General features: G+C 40.9%; 2 protein-coding genes across 2 annotated transcripts; both read left to right on the top strand.

Moving 5' to 3' along the window:
- The first annotated feature begins 1023 nt into the window (after nt 1-1023).
- Nucleotides 1024-2211, top strand: LOC128687097 (uncharacterized). The gene is made up of 2 exons (XM_053774444.2): nt 1024-1057; nt 1539-2211. The coding sequence occupies exons 1-2, from the start codon at nt 1024-1026 to the stop codon at nt 2096-2098; spliced, it is 594 nt and encodes a 197-aa protein (XP_053630419.2). The 3' UTR covers nt 2099-2211.
- A 5907-nt stretch (nt 2212-8118) lies between these two features.
- On the top strand, nt 8119-8908 carry LOC128687099 (uncharacterized; the record flags this gene model as incomplete). Its single annotated transcript, XM_053774445.2, has 1 exon — nt 8119-8908. A coding segment is annotated over one exon (573 nt), but the record flags the coding sequence as incomplete, so codon positions are not given.
- Between the last annotated feature and the right edge of the window lie 9578 nt (nt 8909-18486).

Below are 18486 nucleotides of genomic sequence, written 5' to 3'. Positions count from 1 at the left end.
GACGCTGGTCTTCAGGTTAGGTTAGGTAAGGTTTGTCAGGAAACACGACAAGTGTTTCCTGACACTGGTCTTCAGGTTAGGTTAGGTAAGGTTTGTCAGGAAACAGGACAAGTGTTTCCTGACGCTGGTCTTCAGGTTAGGTTAAGTAAGGTTCGTCAGGAAACAAGACAAGTGTTTCCTGACGCTGGTCTTCAGGTTAGGTTAGGTAAGGTTTGTCAGGAAACAGGACAAGTGTTTCCTGACGCTGGTCTTCAGGTTAGGTTAAGTAAGGTTCGTCAGGAAACAAGACAAGTGTTTCCTGACACTGGTCTTCAGGTTAGGTTAGGTAAGGTTTGTCAGGAAACAGGACAAGTGTTTCCTGACGCTGGTCTTCAGGTTAGGTTAGGTAAGGTTTGTCAGGAAACAAGACAAGTGTTTCCTGACGCTGGTCTTCAGGTTAGGTTAGGTAAGGTTTGTCAGGAAACAGAACAAGTGTTTCCTGACGCTGGTCTTCAGGTTAGGTTAGGTAAGGTTTGTCAGGAAACAAGACAAGTGTTTCCTGGCTCGAGTTTTAGTTATGACAACCAGCTACTCTAAAATCTATGTCATGACTTCATTTATATATTTACTAGTAGTTAAAAGTTTATTTTTATCAGTTTGTGATATAACGTAACTGAACCCAATCTAAGCCAACCTTATCTGATTTAAAGAAAATAATATTTGCAAATTTTAAGGACACGTTAAAAAAATTGAAGATGGAAATGCCTTTAAGAACATTAGCATTGTGAAATAAGGATATATAGGAGTTTAAAGCTGGAATACGAAGGTGTGTGGCAAGTGGACGAATAATACTGGCACAGCCCAGAGCGAACACTATCCTGCGGACGAGTCATTCAACTCTACACTTGGACATATAGATCAGCCTTGACTGGGGCAGGGAAAGGGCCAGTGTGGCACTATATAACCCATGCCAACCTCTTCCACCATCACTGTGCCAAGAGCAGCTCATCCCTTGACTTCATCTCTCCCATCTTATCCTTCACAATGGTTAAGTTTACCCTGCTAGTGCTAGCCCTCAGTAAGTTCCTGAGACATCACATTAAACTATGTAAATTCTTAAAAATAAATTAAAAACTGCTAAAAAAAGGGAATTTAGCACATATTTTGAATGTAATAATAATAATAATAATAATAATAATAATAATAATAATAATAATAATAATAATAATAATAATAATAATCATAATAATAATAATAATCAGAATAATAGTAATAATGGTTATTAGACAAAAATTAGAAATAGATTTTCAATATTTTATGGTTGTTGGAGATGCTCTAAATCCATAGTTGCAATACAGCACCTGTACAATGAGGTGCAATCCGAACTAAGAAATAAGAGGGCTGCTCCAATTCCTTGTATCAAGAAACTTTCAACACTAACTAGCTGTAGTTGCTGGAACATTGGTACTGACGCATAAATAATATTGGCAATAAAGTTTTTGGAAGAAACTAAGTTGTATACAAAAAGTTAAACTGCATTTCTGTTTTTTTTTCTGTAGCATTGTTGGGAACGTCCTACGCTGACAAGAATTTCCTACCAGTTCCTCCTGCTCCTCGCAACTCCTATGGCGTCCCGGACCTGAGGTCTGGGACTACAACCCTAGACGAACAGGAAGACACATTAGCTACCCTGGCGGCCCTTATCCCCAAGGGCGGCATCCCTGGCAAAGATTATCCTATCCTAGCTTCTGTGCCCAACACTGGCTTCTCCTGCGAAAACCAGGAGTTTCCTGGTTACTTCGCTGACACCGCTGACGAGGCTCGCTGTCAGGCCTTCCACATCTGTCAGTTCGACGGCCGCCACGACTCCTTCCTGTGTCCCAACGGCACTGTCTTCAACCAGCAGTACTTCGTGTGTGACTGGTGGTTCAACGTGGACTGCGGCGCCTCCGAGCAGTTCCGCAGTCTCAACGCTGAGATCGGCAAGACTCCCGAGGACGTGGATGCTTCTATCCGCACTGATGCTGGGACGCCCAACCAACTGTACGGCGTCCCTGAACAGCGCCAAACGTCTCCACCACAACCCTCACAACTCTACAACAGACCTAATAGGTTCTAATTACCGCCACAGTTCTACAACAGACGCAACAGATTCTAACCCTACCCCAAGTTATGCTAAACATACTCTGTTTAGCATGTAGGCAAGCAGTATATTCCGCCCTCTTAGTATATGCTTATACATATACAATATATACACTAATTCCGTTACCTTCTGTTAAACTCAAAATTCACTATTTATGAATGGTGTATCTCAAAATTATTGGCTGGAGAGCCATGGTGATACAAAAAGTTTGAAGATAGAGAAACGTGCCATTATCTCTCACCGAGGAGAGATAATGTCACTCGTAACCTAACATTTCCTTTTTTCTTTTAATACCATTATGGTAACAAGTAGTTGTTATAACAAAGTTATCGTCAATGTATATTTTGCATATAAAATAATTATATCAATGCTGGTCTACTTTATAAACCACGTCCCCTACACTGTCTTCATTTGAGTTGTAAGTTTGAAGTGGAGTTTGAAAAGAGCCACTACTGATTTTCTGTTCTTGACTTTCTCTACAGTCCAAAATCTAGCTAGAAGTAGATATTTCTCAGAAGATGGCGTCGCTGTGGACTTTTCATGTACGTAAGTCCTTTATGTCTTTCCAGTATACACGCGCAAACTCTTTCTATACCAATGAAGAGCGAAAACTATTACTCATGATACTTGTATATACCTTTACTAAAGGTTCACTTCGAATATGTTGTAGAAGTTACGTCCATTCCCAGTAATTCCCGTCCTGAAGGAAACGTATTTGACGAGCGCCTGTTAGAAGACGTTCTCGTATCTTGATCAATTTGTAAGTGGTCTTCCATTCACGCTCGAGTTTGCTACACAAATAATTCGAGGAAATTCGAACAAATGTTCATCTCTTGAATGTCGAGGAAGATTTTTTTCCCCGGCCCGGGACTTTTCCAGATGGTGATCCGACTTTAGCTCCCTCTTTAGTGAGTGTCTTGAGACCTACGTCTGCCATGGGAGGAGGTACAAGTACCTCCTCATCTTCGGGACCAACTGTCCCCAGGCCTATCCCCATTCCCTGCCCTCACGGGGCTCGTAGGGAGAAGCTAGGCCTCTGGTCTGCCATCTTCCCCGCCTCAGGGGGGCTCGTGGGAATAGCAGTCTTGGGAGCTGCAGGTGGTAGCAAGCTCTGGCTCTGGCACCTTCCCCGCCCCAGGAGGGCTGATGGGAGTGGTGTCGTCCGTCTGAAGGAGTTACATTACCTATAACTCTCGAAGGGACCGAGGACCTGAAGAATACATTCAGAATTTACTTAATCTTGAGGAGTAACTATTTTACCTCTAACTTTCGGAGAGACTGAAGACTTGAAGAAATCGATGGTAAATTTTTTTAAACTTTATTATTTATGTTTCAAAACTATGGTATATGAAGAGAGAGGTACGTTGCTTCCAGACAGGGTATATACATTAACGCCAGTGAACTACTGTGTTTATAAATTAAGGGGAGGTGCTTTCCTCAACGTATATACATATATTACGTATATACATATATTACGAATATACATATATTACGAACATACATATATTACAAATTGTGTATCGCTCAGTCTACCGAGAGGTGTGAATCTCTCACTTAACATACGCCTAGAGTTTATTTTATTTCTTGTTGTTGACATTAAAAACATTCTTGACTGGTGGAACAGATTACCTGCAGCCTTGATGCCCTAGTGCAGATATACACGAGCCAGTTATATACACCGAGACGGGTGAATCTGTTAATACAACGAGAAATGTTTAAACACTGAAAGTTCATCATAATCTATATCGTAAAGGATTAAAGAATTCCTGAATATTAGTACGGTGCCCCCCGTGGCCTGGCGGCAAAAACTCTCGCTTCACACGGCGAGGTTCCGGGTTCGATTCCCGGCGATGTGGTGGAAACATCGGACGTGTTTCCTTACACTGGTTGGCTATGTTCACCCATCAGTAAAATGGGTACCTGAGTGTTAGTGGACTGGTGTGGGTCGCATCCTGGGACAAAACTAACCTAATCAGCGGGAAATGCTCAGCGTAACAAGTGGTTTTCTGTATGGTAGTATACCATTGATGTCAGCTATGGTCTGTATACCTTGTACATGTACTAAATAATGATATTGTTATTACATAGGTAATTTGCAGTGCTAATGGCTCCATTTAACAAGCTAGGTTAAGTTAGGTCAGGTTTATCAGGACTCACGACAGTGTTTCCTGACGCTGGTCTTCAGGTTAGGTTAGGTATTGTTTGTCAGGAAACAGGACAAGTGTTTCCTGACGCTGGTCTTCAGGTTAGGTTAGGTAAGGTTTGTCAGGAAACAAGACAAGTGTTTCCTGACGCTGGTCTTCAGGTTAGGTTAGGTAAGGTTTGTCAGGAAACAGGACAAGTGTTTCCTGACGCTGATCTTCAGGTTAGGTAAGGTTTGTCAGGAAACAAGACAAGTGTTTCCTGACGCTGGTCTTCAGGTTAGGTTAGGTAAGGTTTGTCAGGAAACAGGACAAGTGTTTCCTGACGCTGATCTTCAGGTTAGGTTAGGTAAGGTTTGTCAGGAAACAGGACAAGTGTTTCCTGACGCTGGTCTTCAGGTTAAGTTAGGTAAGGTTTGTCAGGAAACAGGACAAGTGTTTCCTGACGCTGGTCTTCAGGTTAGGTTAGGTAAGGTTTGTCAGGAAACAGGACAAGTGTTTCCTGATGCTGGTCTTCAGGTTAGGTTAAGTAAGGTTTGTCAGGAAACAGGACAAGTGTTTCCTGACGCTGGTCTTCAGGTTAGGTTAGGTAAGGTCTGTCAGGAAACAGGACAAGTGTTTCCTGGTGCTGGTCTTCAGGTTAGGTTAAGTAAGGTTTGTCAGGAAACAGGACAAGTGTTTCCTGACGCTGGTCTTCAGGTTAGGCTAGGTAAGGTTTGTCAGGAAACAGGACAAGTGTTTCCTGATGCTGGTCTTCAGGTTAGGTTAAGTAAGGTTTGTCAGGAAACAGGACAAGTGTTTCCTGACGCTGGTCTTCAGGTTAAGTTAGGTAAGGTCTGTCAGGAAACAGGACAAGTGTTTCCTGACGCTGGTCTTCAGGTTAGGTTAGGTAAGGTTTGTCAGGAAACAGGACAAGTGTTTCCTGACGCTGGTCTTCAGGTTAGGTTAGGTAAGGTTTGTCAGGAAACAGGACAAGTGTTTCCTGACGCTGGTCTTCAGGTTAGGTTAGGTAAGGTTTGTCAGGAAACAGGACAAGTGTTTCCTGACGCTGGTCTTCAGGTTAGGTTAGGTAAGGTTTGTCAGGAAACAGGACAAGTGTTTCCTGACGCTGGTCTTCAGGTTAGGTTAGGTAAGGTTTGTCAGGAAACAGGACAAGTGTTTCCTGACGCTGGTCTTCAGGTTAGGCTAGGTAAGGTTTGTCAGGAAACAGGACAAGTGTTTCCTGACGCTGGTCTTCAGGTTAGGCTAGGTAAGGTTTGTCAGGAAACAGAACAAGTGTTTCCTGAGGCTGATCTTAGTCATATGATGACCAGCAGCTAGAACTTTTGGTCATCTGACCAAGACCTTCCACTAGCTTACCACTCCACCACTATAAAAATTATGGTCATAATTATAACCATTAGACTGCCTTTGTATGTAACAATCTGACTCCCAATATTTACAAAGTTCAATACATACATTAAGTAAACAGTTATGGCTAATTTTATTAGCCATAACTGTTAATAAAGAGTGTGGTAACGTCAAAACTCGCTAATTTCTTACTGATGTTGTTGACACCTTCAATCCGATTTTTAAGGTCTCCTGAGTGTTGATGAGACTGGCTAATAGTCTTTTGTAAGTTGGAGAGGTGTTTGATAAGTAAATCTGCAATAATAAACATTGATTCATTAGCTTTCCAATTCGTGCTTACAAACAGTTAACTGTCAGTGGTGGGGACCAACATTCGTATATTTGTGTAGAAGAATATATTCACTAAGTAACCCGCACATCGACCTGACGACACTGGAGGACAGAAGGGTTAAGGGAGATATGATAACGACATAAAATATTGCGAGGAATAGATAAGGTGGGCGGAGACATAATGTTCCAGAGATGGGACACAGAAACAAAGTTTCACAAATGGAAGACTCAGATGAGTCAAAGGGATGTTAGGAAGTATTTCTTCAGTCATAGAGTTGTCAGGAAGTGGAATAGTCTGGCAAGTGACGTAGTCGAGGCAGGAACCATACATAGTTTTAAGACGAGGTATGATAAAGCTCATGGAGCAGGGAGAGAGAGGATCTAGTAGCGGTCAGTGAAGAGGCAGGGCCAGGAGCTGAGTCTCGACCCCTGCAACCACAAATAAGCGAGTACATAGGAGATAAACTTACATCATTAACTAGACACACACAAGCGCATAGGTAAGGGCAGCGCTTGTGTGACCAGTTCGTGACTAACAGTGAACCAAAGCGTTGTTATGTTTGTCTCCTATTTACGGGTTATTATGTGTCTTTCCAGTCATGGTATTATACTTTTTAAGTTCTTTGTGTAGATGAAAATAAATTATTGACGCTATCTTCATCAAAAGAAATAAGTTATTAAAATAAACCGGTAAAATATAAGCCACAATATCGCACCAACAAATCGTCAGGAACCAACTAATTAGATATACTTTCTTTTTTCAATTTCCAGGTTTGTAGTTAACTTTTTACCACAACAGCCATTTTCCTTCCAAGGATTAGTTGCCAGAGGAAGAAAACGTATTTACCATTTATTATCGTTCCAGAAGTGCACAGGTATCGCAGTGACGTTAGGTAAAAATTGGTCAGGAAACAGGACAAGTGTTTCCTGACGCAGATCTTAGTCATATGATGACCTGCAGCTGGAGGTTTTGGTCATCTGACCGAGGCCTTCCATTGGTTTACTGGCCCACCCGTTTAAAAATTATGATACTTATAACCATTTGATTATGTTTCCACTGGCTTTCCAGGTCACTCCTTTAAAAATTAAAATACATTAAGTCCATCGCAATTTAAGTTGATTTATATTATGCAGTGGCAAAATACTGTTCAATTATTTGTGTATACAACAGTTCGAAACGATGAGAAAATTGGGATTTTTTAATTAGAATTATTAATTATTATTACGACATTATATTCACGAGGAAACACCAAACTCGTAACGATCATAAAGAGCCTGGGATAAGAGGTAATCAGGTCTGAACCAAAAAAGACGGAAGCTTCAATTCTTTGCATCAAGAGTACTTCACCAGCATCAATAAGCCCCTCATAGAGAAGACTCAAGAAGATTCACTGAGGAGTTTCTCTGCAGAAGTCTTGCGGGTCTCAAGGCAATACCTCGTATGGAAAGAAAGACACATTAGGCAACAGTGACTCCGCGAGCGGGCAGCCTCGCGTTGTTTAACTTTCTGGGTATGGGAGAGCACCTCACAAAGAATTGTGTAACTGTTCGGCCGTGAACAATATCCTGTGGACCGTCTTGATCGGGAGGTTTTCTAGATCAGCCTTGGATGCGGTAGAGAAAGGTTCACTGTGAGCTGCTATAAAGGGATGCCAGCAGTTTCATGCTTCACATAAGAACATCTTTCCTTGCTACTCTCAACTTCTCTCCATAAGATGGCCAAGTCTCTGATGTTGCTCGCTCTAGGTGAGTAACAACGTGACTTTATTAACCAGTAATGTTTATTAGCATATATAAATCAGAATGATGTAGAATGGTGGAGGTGCTTTGTTCTCTAGGAAACATCACAGTGTCTCCTGACACAGGACTTAATTCGGAGAGGACCCTTTCAGTGGTTAAGCATCCGCTGGTCTGGGATCGAGTTGCAGGGGAGGTGATCCCCAGAAGTGAATCGTCTTCGGGATCACGACATTAAGGTTCATTCATTAGACCTGCAAGTGATTTTACAGTAATTTAAGTTTGTAAAGGTCTAAGATATTCAATATTGTAGATATCTGAAATGCATTATGCAGATTTTACCAAGTATAAATTAATAAATCTGTTCGTAATTTTATCATATCAAGAATATGAATTTTGTCTTTCAAATAAGTATTAGTAATATCTAAATAAATCACAAATACTGCTCACTCTCCCTCAGCACTGCTAGGATCAACGCAGGCTCAGCAGGGATACCTGCCCGAGGCTCCTCCTAGCTACTCCTATGGAGCTCCAGATCTGAGGTTATCTGCCGGTGACGTAACGCATGACCCCTTAGCTGTCCTGGCGGCCCTTATCCCCAGGAGCGGCGTTCCTGGCCAAGATTACCCAATCCTAGCCTCTGTGCCCAACACCGGCTTCTCCTGTGAGGAACAAGAGTTTCCTGGTTACTTCGCCGACACCGCTGACGAGGCCGGCTGTCAGGCCTTCCACATCTGTCAGTTCGACGGCCGCCACGATTCCTTCCTGTGTCCCAACGGCACTGTCTTCAACCAGCAGTACTTCGTGTGTGACTGGTGGTTCAACGTGGACTGCGGCGCCTCCGAACAGTTCCGCAGTCTCAACGCTGAGATCGGCAAAATTCCCGAGGACGTGGATGCTTCTATCCGCACTGATGTTGGGACGCCCACCCAACTGTACGGCGTCCCTGAACAGCGCCAAACGTCTCCACCACAACCCTCACAACTCTACAACAGACCTAATAGATTCTAAATCTATCCCACCACCAACACTACTACAGACTCAACTAGTCCTAACTACCCCAAGGACTTCCCTCACCAGCGCCTCAACCCTACAACAGGACCGACAGAGTCGAACTCCTGAAGAGCCTAATGAAGATCTAGTTGTAATTCAAAAGATTCCAGTTCACAATTTTCCCTCTTCAATCACAAGCCTTCTTTTCTAATTTAATGGATTTTATAGTTTTCAACAAGTGACGTTAGTTATGGTCACATATTCTACTTGCTGTATATATAAGCTTTACAGTAAATGGCCTGAACTATTTTAATATTTATTGTAATATGCCTTTTTTTGTGTTGAAAAAATCTGCAAATAAAATTCCGCTGCATGATTAAGTGTGACAAAATCTCCTGTGCCAATTACCCGACATTATTATAAAATTTAGGAAGCGATAAATCTGTACGAGTCATACATGTGGAAAATTGCATTTATCTGAATATAACTCATTATGTATATAACAGTAAATGATAACAAAGATAATTATTATTTATCAGAGTTACAAAGACAAGTAGGAATTTGGGACACCTAGGTCGCAAAAATGTCCCCCTTCGATACCTACCACTGTCTTGTATGTATCACCAGAAATTCTGGTGAATGTATAAATTTGTGGACTGTATATTAAAATTAATAAATTATCTATATATATATATATATATATATATATATATATATATATATATATATATATATATATATAAATACACATTTACATAACAGAAGGAGAATATCTTAATATCAGTCACCAATTTGACTGGAGATTAATGTGTATCATACTCAGAAAACCTCACTGTCTATCCATGAAAATAACACTGTCCAGAGTTATAACATAAACAGACTTATCTGAGGTTCCTGGAGCTGTCTTGTCCAGTCGCCTGATATCTCAAGTTATGCAGGAATGTACATCCAACAATTTCGTCTCCTATTTGAGAGGTGTCAGCCCAATTTTACCTCTAGAGCACCAAAATTCTTCCCAATATTCACTAACGTTTGTATTGATTCAAATAACAATGGCGAGTCCCCCCTGCGCAGGCGCAGGGTTCCCATTTTTGATAACATAATTTTTATTATATACAATATAGGCCATCTATTTACCTATAAATTACCGTATTTCCGGAAAATATACAGTATTTTCCACAATACAGCTCCTTCGAAATGGGAAATAATTAGGCTCGATCCGAGGAAGATTATCATTATTATAATAAAAAAAGCGCTAAACTATAACGGTAATCCGAGGAAGGGGAAGGTAGCTCCCCATTCCTCGCATCAAAAGCTATTCGCCAGTTTATTTCCGCTTGACTAGCCTTCACATTACCTTTTTCCCGTAGCATTTTTAGTACATTTTCGATTTTTTTTATATTTTGGCTCCAAAATAACATAGGAACCAAGTTTGCTAAAAAAGGTGAATTGTACAATTATTTAAGTTACCTAACTTGTTTGATTAATGGGATTTAAAGCCTATTGACCACACAAGGGGGACAGTTAGGCTGCACCACCAGGAAAAAATACCATAATCCGTAACCTATTAGACTGCTATATATATTTAAATATATTTTTTATATATGCAAATCTAGTGTAGATATACTTAAGTAATGAAATTATAGATATATTTAAAAGCTTATCTTGGAGGGGAATATTTAGGTGACCCAGTTTTTGTAAGAAAAAATGTATGTAATACCAGACATGGTATGTTATTATTTTTGAGGACCTGTTCTTTCATTTTAACCTTATTTTTTAAAGGGCTGGAGTGGTAAGCCAGTGAAAGGCCTCGGTCAGAAGACCAAAAGCTCCAGTGGCGGGTCAAATTACTAAGATCCACGTCAGGAAACACTTGTCCTGTTTCCTGACAAAACTAATCTCACCTAAATAAAAAAAGGCACAATACCGTGACTGGAACGATACACAAATAACCCGCACATAAAAGAGAGAAGCTTACGACGACGTCGTCGTAAGCTTCTCTCTTTTATGTGCGGGTTATTTGTGTATCCAATCTAACCTAACCTGAAGACCAGCGTCAGGAAACACTTGTCCTGTTTCCTGACAAACCTTACCTAACCTAACCTGAAGACCAGCGTCAGGAAACACTTGTCCTGTTTCCTGACAAACCTTACCTAACTTAACCTGAAGACCAGCGTCAGGAAACACTTGTTCTGTTTCCTGACAAACCTTACCTAACCTAACCTGAAGACCAGTGTCAGGAAAAACTTGTCCTGTTTCCTGACAAACCTTACCTAACTTAACCTGAAGACCAGCGTCAGGAAACACTTGTCCTGTTTCCTGACAAACCTTACCTAACCTAACCTGAAGACCAGCGTCAGGAAACACTTGTCCTGTTTCCTGACAAACCTTACCTAACCTAACCTGAAGACCAGCGTCAGGAAACACTTGTCCTGTTTCCTGACAAACCTTACCTAACTTAACCTGAAGACCAGCGTCAGGAAAAACTTGTCCTGTTTCCTGACAAACCTTACCTAACTTAACCTGAAGACCAGTGTCAGGAAAAACTTGTCCTGTTTCCTGACAAACCTTACCTAACCTAACCTGAAGATCAGCGTCAGAAAACACTTGTCCTGTTTCCTGACAAACCTTACCTAACCTAACCTTAAGACCAGCGTCAGGAAACACTTGTCCTGTTTCCTGACAAACCTTACCTAACGTAACCTAACCTAACCTTACCTAACCTAACCTTACCTAACCTAACCTGAAGACAAGCGTCAGGAAACACTTGTTCTGTTTCCTGACAAACCTTACCTAACGTAACCTAACCTAACCTTACCTAACCTTACCTAACCTAACCTTACCTATCTTAACCTGAAGACCAACGTCAGGAAACACTTGTCCTGTTTCCTGACAAACCTTACCTAACCTAACCTGAAGATCAGCGTCAGGAAACACTTGTCCTGTTTCCTGACAAACCTTACCTAACCTAAGCTGAAGACCAGCGTCAGGAAACACTTGTCCTGTTTCCTGACAAACCTTACCTAACCTAACCTGAAGACCAACGTCAGGAAACACTTGTCCTGTTTCCTGACAAACCTTACCTAACCTAACCTGAAGGCCAGCTTCAGGAAACCCTTGTCCTGTTTCATGACAAACCTTACCTAACCTAACCTGAAGACCAGCGTCAGGAAACACTTGTCCTGTTTCCTGACAAACCATACCTAACCTAGCCTAACCTAACCTAACCTTACCTAACCTAACCTGAAGACCAGCGTCAGGAAACACTTGTCCTGTTTCCTGACAAACCTTACCTAACCTAACCTGAAGACCAACGTCAGGAAACACTTGTCCTGTTTCCTGACAAACCTTACCTATCCTAACCTGAAGACCAGTGTCAGGAAACACTTGTCCTGTTTCATGACAAACCTTACCTAACCTAACCTGAAGACCAGCGTCAGGAAACACTTGTCCTGTTTCCTGACGAATCTTACCTAACCTAACCTGAAGACCAGCGTCAGGAAACACTTGTCCTGTTTCCTGACGAAACTTACCTAACCTTTAGTTTTCTGATGAATGAAATAACATTCGAGAAATACATATGCTCGCACTTCAAGACACTTACAGCTAAGAACACTTATGAACATCTTTGATAAGTACAATGTTATTCGCTCTAGGGAGGAGTCTGTCTGGTGCCATGTCTCGACTTGCTATGTTCTGCTCCACCAAGGAACATACATATATTCAAAGAAGTGATTGGGTACTGCTGTCGTCTACTAGTCAGGGAGTAGGTCATAAGGGAACCCCAACTAGGATATTGTTTACCTAGTATGATTAGTGCAAACAACGTCTACGACTTAAATTAATAAGATAAATTAACGTGTGTTTAATTGGTTATTGTTTATTGAGCTTAAAACCTATCTTGAAGGGGGACGTTAACTCTGCAGGTCACCTGTTCGTCACCAGTTAAGGGTACTTTAATACCTAAAATAGGAAATTAATTGAACTCTGTATATTTACACGGAGAGATACACACCTCTCGGTGTAGATAGCTGTTGTAATTATATGTATACATTTCTACAGAAAAGTGTTATTTTTTATTACTCAAACTAACAAATGTTTTTGACCAAATGCATACGATATATTTTGTTTATCTATAGCAGTACTGCACGGGTACTCTAGAAGAAGGAACCGAGCAAGCAAGTCATGGGCAACATCACTGAGTAAATTAGGTTAGTTAGCCACAAACAGAGCGACCTGGGAAAGGAAGGCATCTACAGAGACTTAAGCCAGGACTAAGATTCATACAACGAAAGTTGTGTATAAGGAAGGATTCAACCAGACGGTGACTGTGAAAGTTAGAGGTAGGGAAGACAGTTTTAGAAGACCAGCCAACAATAGGATGACCGTGTTCTCTGACATGACAGAAAAAAGCATTGTTGGTGTCGGCAAGCCCAATACATTGTGAAATGTTCCAAATTTCAGAGTGAAATGAAGGGAGGATGAGTGAGACCTGGCAGAATGCGCACCGAAGGATGAACCACAACTTCGAGCCTAAGACTGTTTCAAGGTGAAATACGATGTGCAGAGTAGGTCTTTATAGACGAACTTTTCGGCGCAAGCAGAGCGAAACGAAATAAAAAAAATATAGGTTCGTTTAACACAATGATTGATTTTGTTATATAACGAAACATTTCTAGCACAGAGTGAGACTTTCAGAAATGACGCCATATATTGAAGGTGGCTCGTGGTTGAGTGGTAGCACTGGGTCACAACCGAGGAACCCGGGTTCAATCGTACCACAGGTTGGTGGGTTGTGGGTTGCACCTTGGACAAGAGGGTCAAATGACACTGGGTTCTCTGGGTTGGGAAGCTTATCAAATACAGATTTAACCTGGGTAATTCAAACTTACCGTGTAGGGATATTGATTTATGTAGCAATAATCTTAGAAGACATTACCGTCTGTCTAGACTGTTCCACTTCCTGACAACTCTATGACTGAAGAATACTTCTTAACATCCCTCTGACTCATTTGAGTCTTCAACTTCCAATTGTGACCCCTTGTTTCTGTGTCCCATCTCTGGAACATCCTGTCTCTGTCCACCTTATCTATTCCATCTATGCCTATCGGTGTTTATACAATGAGAGATTAATGTATTCTTGTATGGTAGTGAACATGTAATATGCAGCCTTAATAACCACTCCAGTACAGGCCTTAAATCACTGATGGATACTTTGACAGGGCTTGGGCTAGAGTACGCCACAGCCACCCTGGTTTGGGATTAGTCTGTAAAAATCTGCATTTGTGGTCACAGTGGGGCCTATGCTAACCTCCCTATGCTGATGGTTCAGTGGTTAACGCACTCGCTTTAAATACTATTAACCTAACACTCAGTGAAAAAAATTACACAGAGTGGCGGACATCGCTGGTGTATATATCAACGTATTCACGAAGAAGCTTTAAATTTGTAAGGGCTATATAGTTCCCTGGGGATGAGAAATTTTCAGATTTGGTGCAAGGAAGGGAACGGAAGCCCATTCTATGGCTTAAGAGCCCTTCACTAACATGCAGGTACCTCCCGGGAAGGGAAGTGTGTCGTGTCAACACCAGCTACCAGAGAACCAACGCTCGACCTGCCTCCCCACACACCCAACTTTCAACCAAGTCTGAACGAGTTCCATTAAACAAGAGTGAAAGTAAATTTTCATGCGTATTTGGAAAAGGTTCTAATTCCTTTCCCAATGAGTTAACACACTGAAACATCTAGGCTACGAACATAAGAGTTTCTTGAAGGTAGACGCGACTGTTGTAGAATAAACACAAATAGCCCGCACGTGGGCGACTGACTGACACGACGAAATGTACATAGAGCGAAGTGTACATGGAGCGAAATGTACATAGAGTGACATGTACATAGAGCAAAATGTACATAGAACGAAATGTAGTCCCAATAAAAGCGTTTCTGCAGCCTGTGTCACTGTCTTCAAAGATGTCGGCAATGTGCAGTTTGACACATAATAGTTTCTCTACTGCAATAAATGATACATACTGTGTATATGCTCGAGGTAATTATTCTTTCTTTAACCCATCTTTCTATTTGTCCACCATTTTTTTCTCGCTGCTCTAGTCCACCCCTATTCTTCCCCTCCCTATACTTGCCAGTTCCATGGTCGTCGAAGCTACTAGGATAGCTCACATAAATAATTATTAACTTCACACTTGTGACATCAAACCAATAAACATTACATTCACAAGGAAGCGCTAAAACCGTCTGGTCTTACAGTATTTTGATCTCATCATTCCTTTTATTGCAAGCAAGAGTTATCTACTTCATTAAGTTCCAAGCGTATTGACTGAACGAGGGTCATTGAGGCTGCGATCACTTGTTCACTAACAATGGGCATGCTTTAATCACTAATTCAGAGACTAACGTAAACTCTCCGTGTAAATACTCCAAGAGGTGAGCTTCTCTTCACGTAGAAGACTTCGCTGAAATATAGGGAGGTGGCAGGAGAAAATACTCAGCACCGGGGAGAAACCTACTGAGTTATCCCTGAAGTACATTTGTTTTGTTTTCTGAGGCTGTGGCTCCATAGTTCTAATGATGGTACCTCCCTGAAACAATGAAGATTTAATTAATTTTCTCCCCCACAGACGCTGGTTCTTTTAACAAATGAAAAGAAAAAGATCATTCACATTTTAAAGGCACATCGAGGGTAATTTTAGCCACTACGCTTAATGGTGGGTGAGGGAGGTATCGAACCGACAAGGAAATGAGACAGATACATGTTAGATTAGGTAAAGTTTGTCAGGAAACAGGACAAGTGTTTCCTGACGCTGGTCTTAGTCATATGATGACCCAAAGTTGGAGTTTTTGGTCACCTGACCGACACCTTCCACTGGCTTACCACTCCACCCCTTTAAAAATTATGGTTAGAATTGCGTATAACCATATAGAAGACACATACATGAGACAGCTTCTCGTATATAACTACCATTGACGATTGGTCAGTTAATTCTGCCTAAAGCCTATCGATTATTCAAAGAATTCACCGTCAGTCAAGGATAATTTAGTCACTGTTACATAGTGTCAGGTCTCTATTCAACAAGATACACCAACCTCGTATATATTTTTTCAATCCATCACCACTGGAAAACGGTTACATGCCATTTTTTGTTTAATTTTGCACCAAAATTAACGAAGCAAGGTAAACTTACCTGACTTTAACATACTCAGAAAGTTGTAATAACTTAGCCACATGTTATCCTCTGACGTGATTCTTCAGGAGTCTTCAAATAAGTGCAAGTTTACCTAGAGACTATATAACGTGACCTTCCCTGACCACCGTCATCGTCGAAATTCCATTTTCTTAAAACAAATAAGGTTATAAAAATAGGCGTGTTGGTTGCCCACACACACAGCGACCTTCGTTCATATTTCTGTCTGTTTCCCGCTCTCACTCTCTTAGGTCAGTCCTGACTACCTTCCATTCTCCAAAAGCTGTGTGATCAGTACAAAATTAGTGCCTCCCTATCAATACCCTACTATTCCTATTACAACTACAACTTCTACTACTACCATGACTATTTCCACAAACACTGTTACTATACCACTGTCACTACCAATAATAAAAATAAGAGTCAACTAACGCTCCTCAAACACGTACACAAGCGCCTAGTTTATTTAACCTGATAATCCAATACACAACATACACGAGACTGCACGCTATCCTAAACACCTTGATTATTCACCAAGCCCCAATAACACAGGTAAAAACGTCAGTGTCTACAAAGTTACCATTGAGGTGCGTCCTTCCTGACGTGGGGGAATGTCTCACTTGAATTAATGCTAACAAACACACCGCCGTATTAGCACCCATTTGTCTTCTTCAGGATCTGTTTATCTTCCTCAATACCTGTTTAGCTGATTCAATACCTATTTAACTATTTCAATGCCTATTTATCTTCTGCAGCACCTATTTAACCTTTTCATGGCCAGGTGAAGAGGAGGTGTGAGCTATGGATGTCCCGTGGCTGAGTTGGTATTGTCCTCAGCCCTCTTAATGAGTCCGTGGCACAGGTAAAGCGTTAGGTTACATTAGGTAACGTTTGTCAGGAAACAGGACAAGTGTTACCTGAGACGGGTCTTATTCATATGATGACTCACAGTTGGAGCTTTTGGTCATTTGACCAAGGCCTTCCACTGGCTCACCGGTTATAATTATAACCGAACAACTCTTAACCTCTAAATTCAACAGTGCAAAATAAAAAAAAAAGATAATTGGCTTATTATAAGATATTTCCAGAAAGAGATTTATAGTTAGACTTACCATACGTCCCGTTTTGACCGGGACGGTCCCGGTTTGAAAGTCCTGTCCCGAAATCCTGGTCGAAACATCGCAACAATAAAATTAAATTAAAAACAGGGGAATATTAATAACGGAAACTGCAATAAATTTACTAAACTACGGTATTTCTATTTTTTTTTCATTATGTTGTCCCTGATTGAGAAATTGGTACATTTTAGTCCTTTATATATATATATATATATATATATATATATATATATATATATATATATATATATATATATATATATATATATATATATATATATATATATATATATATATATATATATATATATATATATATATATATATATATATATATATATATATATATATATATATATATATATAATGTTTATAATCATAACCATTATTTTTAAAGGACTTGAGTGGTAAGCCAGCGGAAGTCTTCAGTCAGATAACCAAAAGCTCTAGGTGTGGGTCATCATATGACTAAAACCAGCGTTAGGAAACACTTGTCCTGTTTCCTGACAAACCTTACCTAACTTAACAAGGTGCTGAACTGGCAGACTGCAGAAGGACAAAAAAAATATCGTCAAATATTCCAGCAAGTATATATTATATATGTACACCTAATTTAATTTGTTTTAAAGGGTGGACTGTTAAGCGAGTGGAAGACCTCGTTGCTCCAGTGATGGGTCATCACGTGACACACCCACGCCAGGAAACAACTGTCTTCTTTTCTGATAATTTTCCTCACCAACGAATGGGGCTCTGGTGGCCTAGTGGCTAAAGCTCTCGCTTCACACAGCGAGGGTTCGGGTTCGATTCCCAGGCAGGGTAGAAACATTGGGCGTGTATCTTTACATCTGTTGTCTATGTTCACCCATCAGTAAAATGGTACCTGGGTGTTAGTGGACTGGTGTGGGTCGCATCCTGGGACAAAACTGACTTAATTTGCGGGAAATGCTCAGCATAACAAATGACTTTCTATATAGTAGTATGTCATTGATGTCAGCTATGATCTATATACTTTGTACATGTAGTAAATAAAGATTATTATTAATGTTTATCAACTACAGGCGCTCAATACTTGGCAAAAATCTACGGGTGTTGACAGCCTAGTTTTACAGAGTGACCGTTCAACCCTAGCTCTTGGGTCCTATGAGAGCACTGATCCACAGCTCTACAGCTTTCAAATATTGATCTGCAGTTCCCGAGTGTTTTAAGGATGATAAACTACGGGTACTAGTCAACTCTTGCGGAGTGGAGTTACAGGTTTGCAGCCTCAAGTTCGGGTTGAGGTAGAGAAGGTGGAAGGGATACCAGGAATAATACTTCTCTCGGACTGAACGGCAACCCAAACAAACCTAGTTACCAAATTCCCATTAAGCGCTAGACCCACATGGGATTTAAAGCACCTGGGGAGTGGGTGATAATCAAGCATTATCCAAAAAGTGAGAGGCAATATTGAGTCACTGGATCAAAAGCCTTTCACCTGCATCACGGAACCTCTCGAG

The sequence above is a fragment of the Cherax quadricarinatus genome, chromosome 62 (assembly GCF_038502225.1).
Source record: "Cherax quadricarinatus isolate ZL_2023a chromosome 62, ASM3850222v1, whole genome shotgun sequence".
NCBI lineage: Eukaryota > Metazoa > Arthropoda > Malacostraca > Decapoda > Parastacidae > Cherax > Cherax quadricarinatus.
Note: the sequence above shows the minus strand (reverse complement) of the source record. Positions and strands in the feature narration are given on the sequence as shown.

Coding starts and splice junctions, on each gene's coding strand:
- LOC128687097 (XM_053774444.2), top strand. CDS start 1,024: ATGGTTAAGTTTACCCTGCTAGTGCTAGCCCTCA. Junction 1,058..1,538: donor CCTGCTAGTGCTAGCCCTCA/GTAAGTTCCTGA, acceptor TTTTTTCTGTAG/CATTGTTGGGAACGTCCTAC.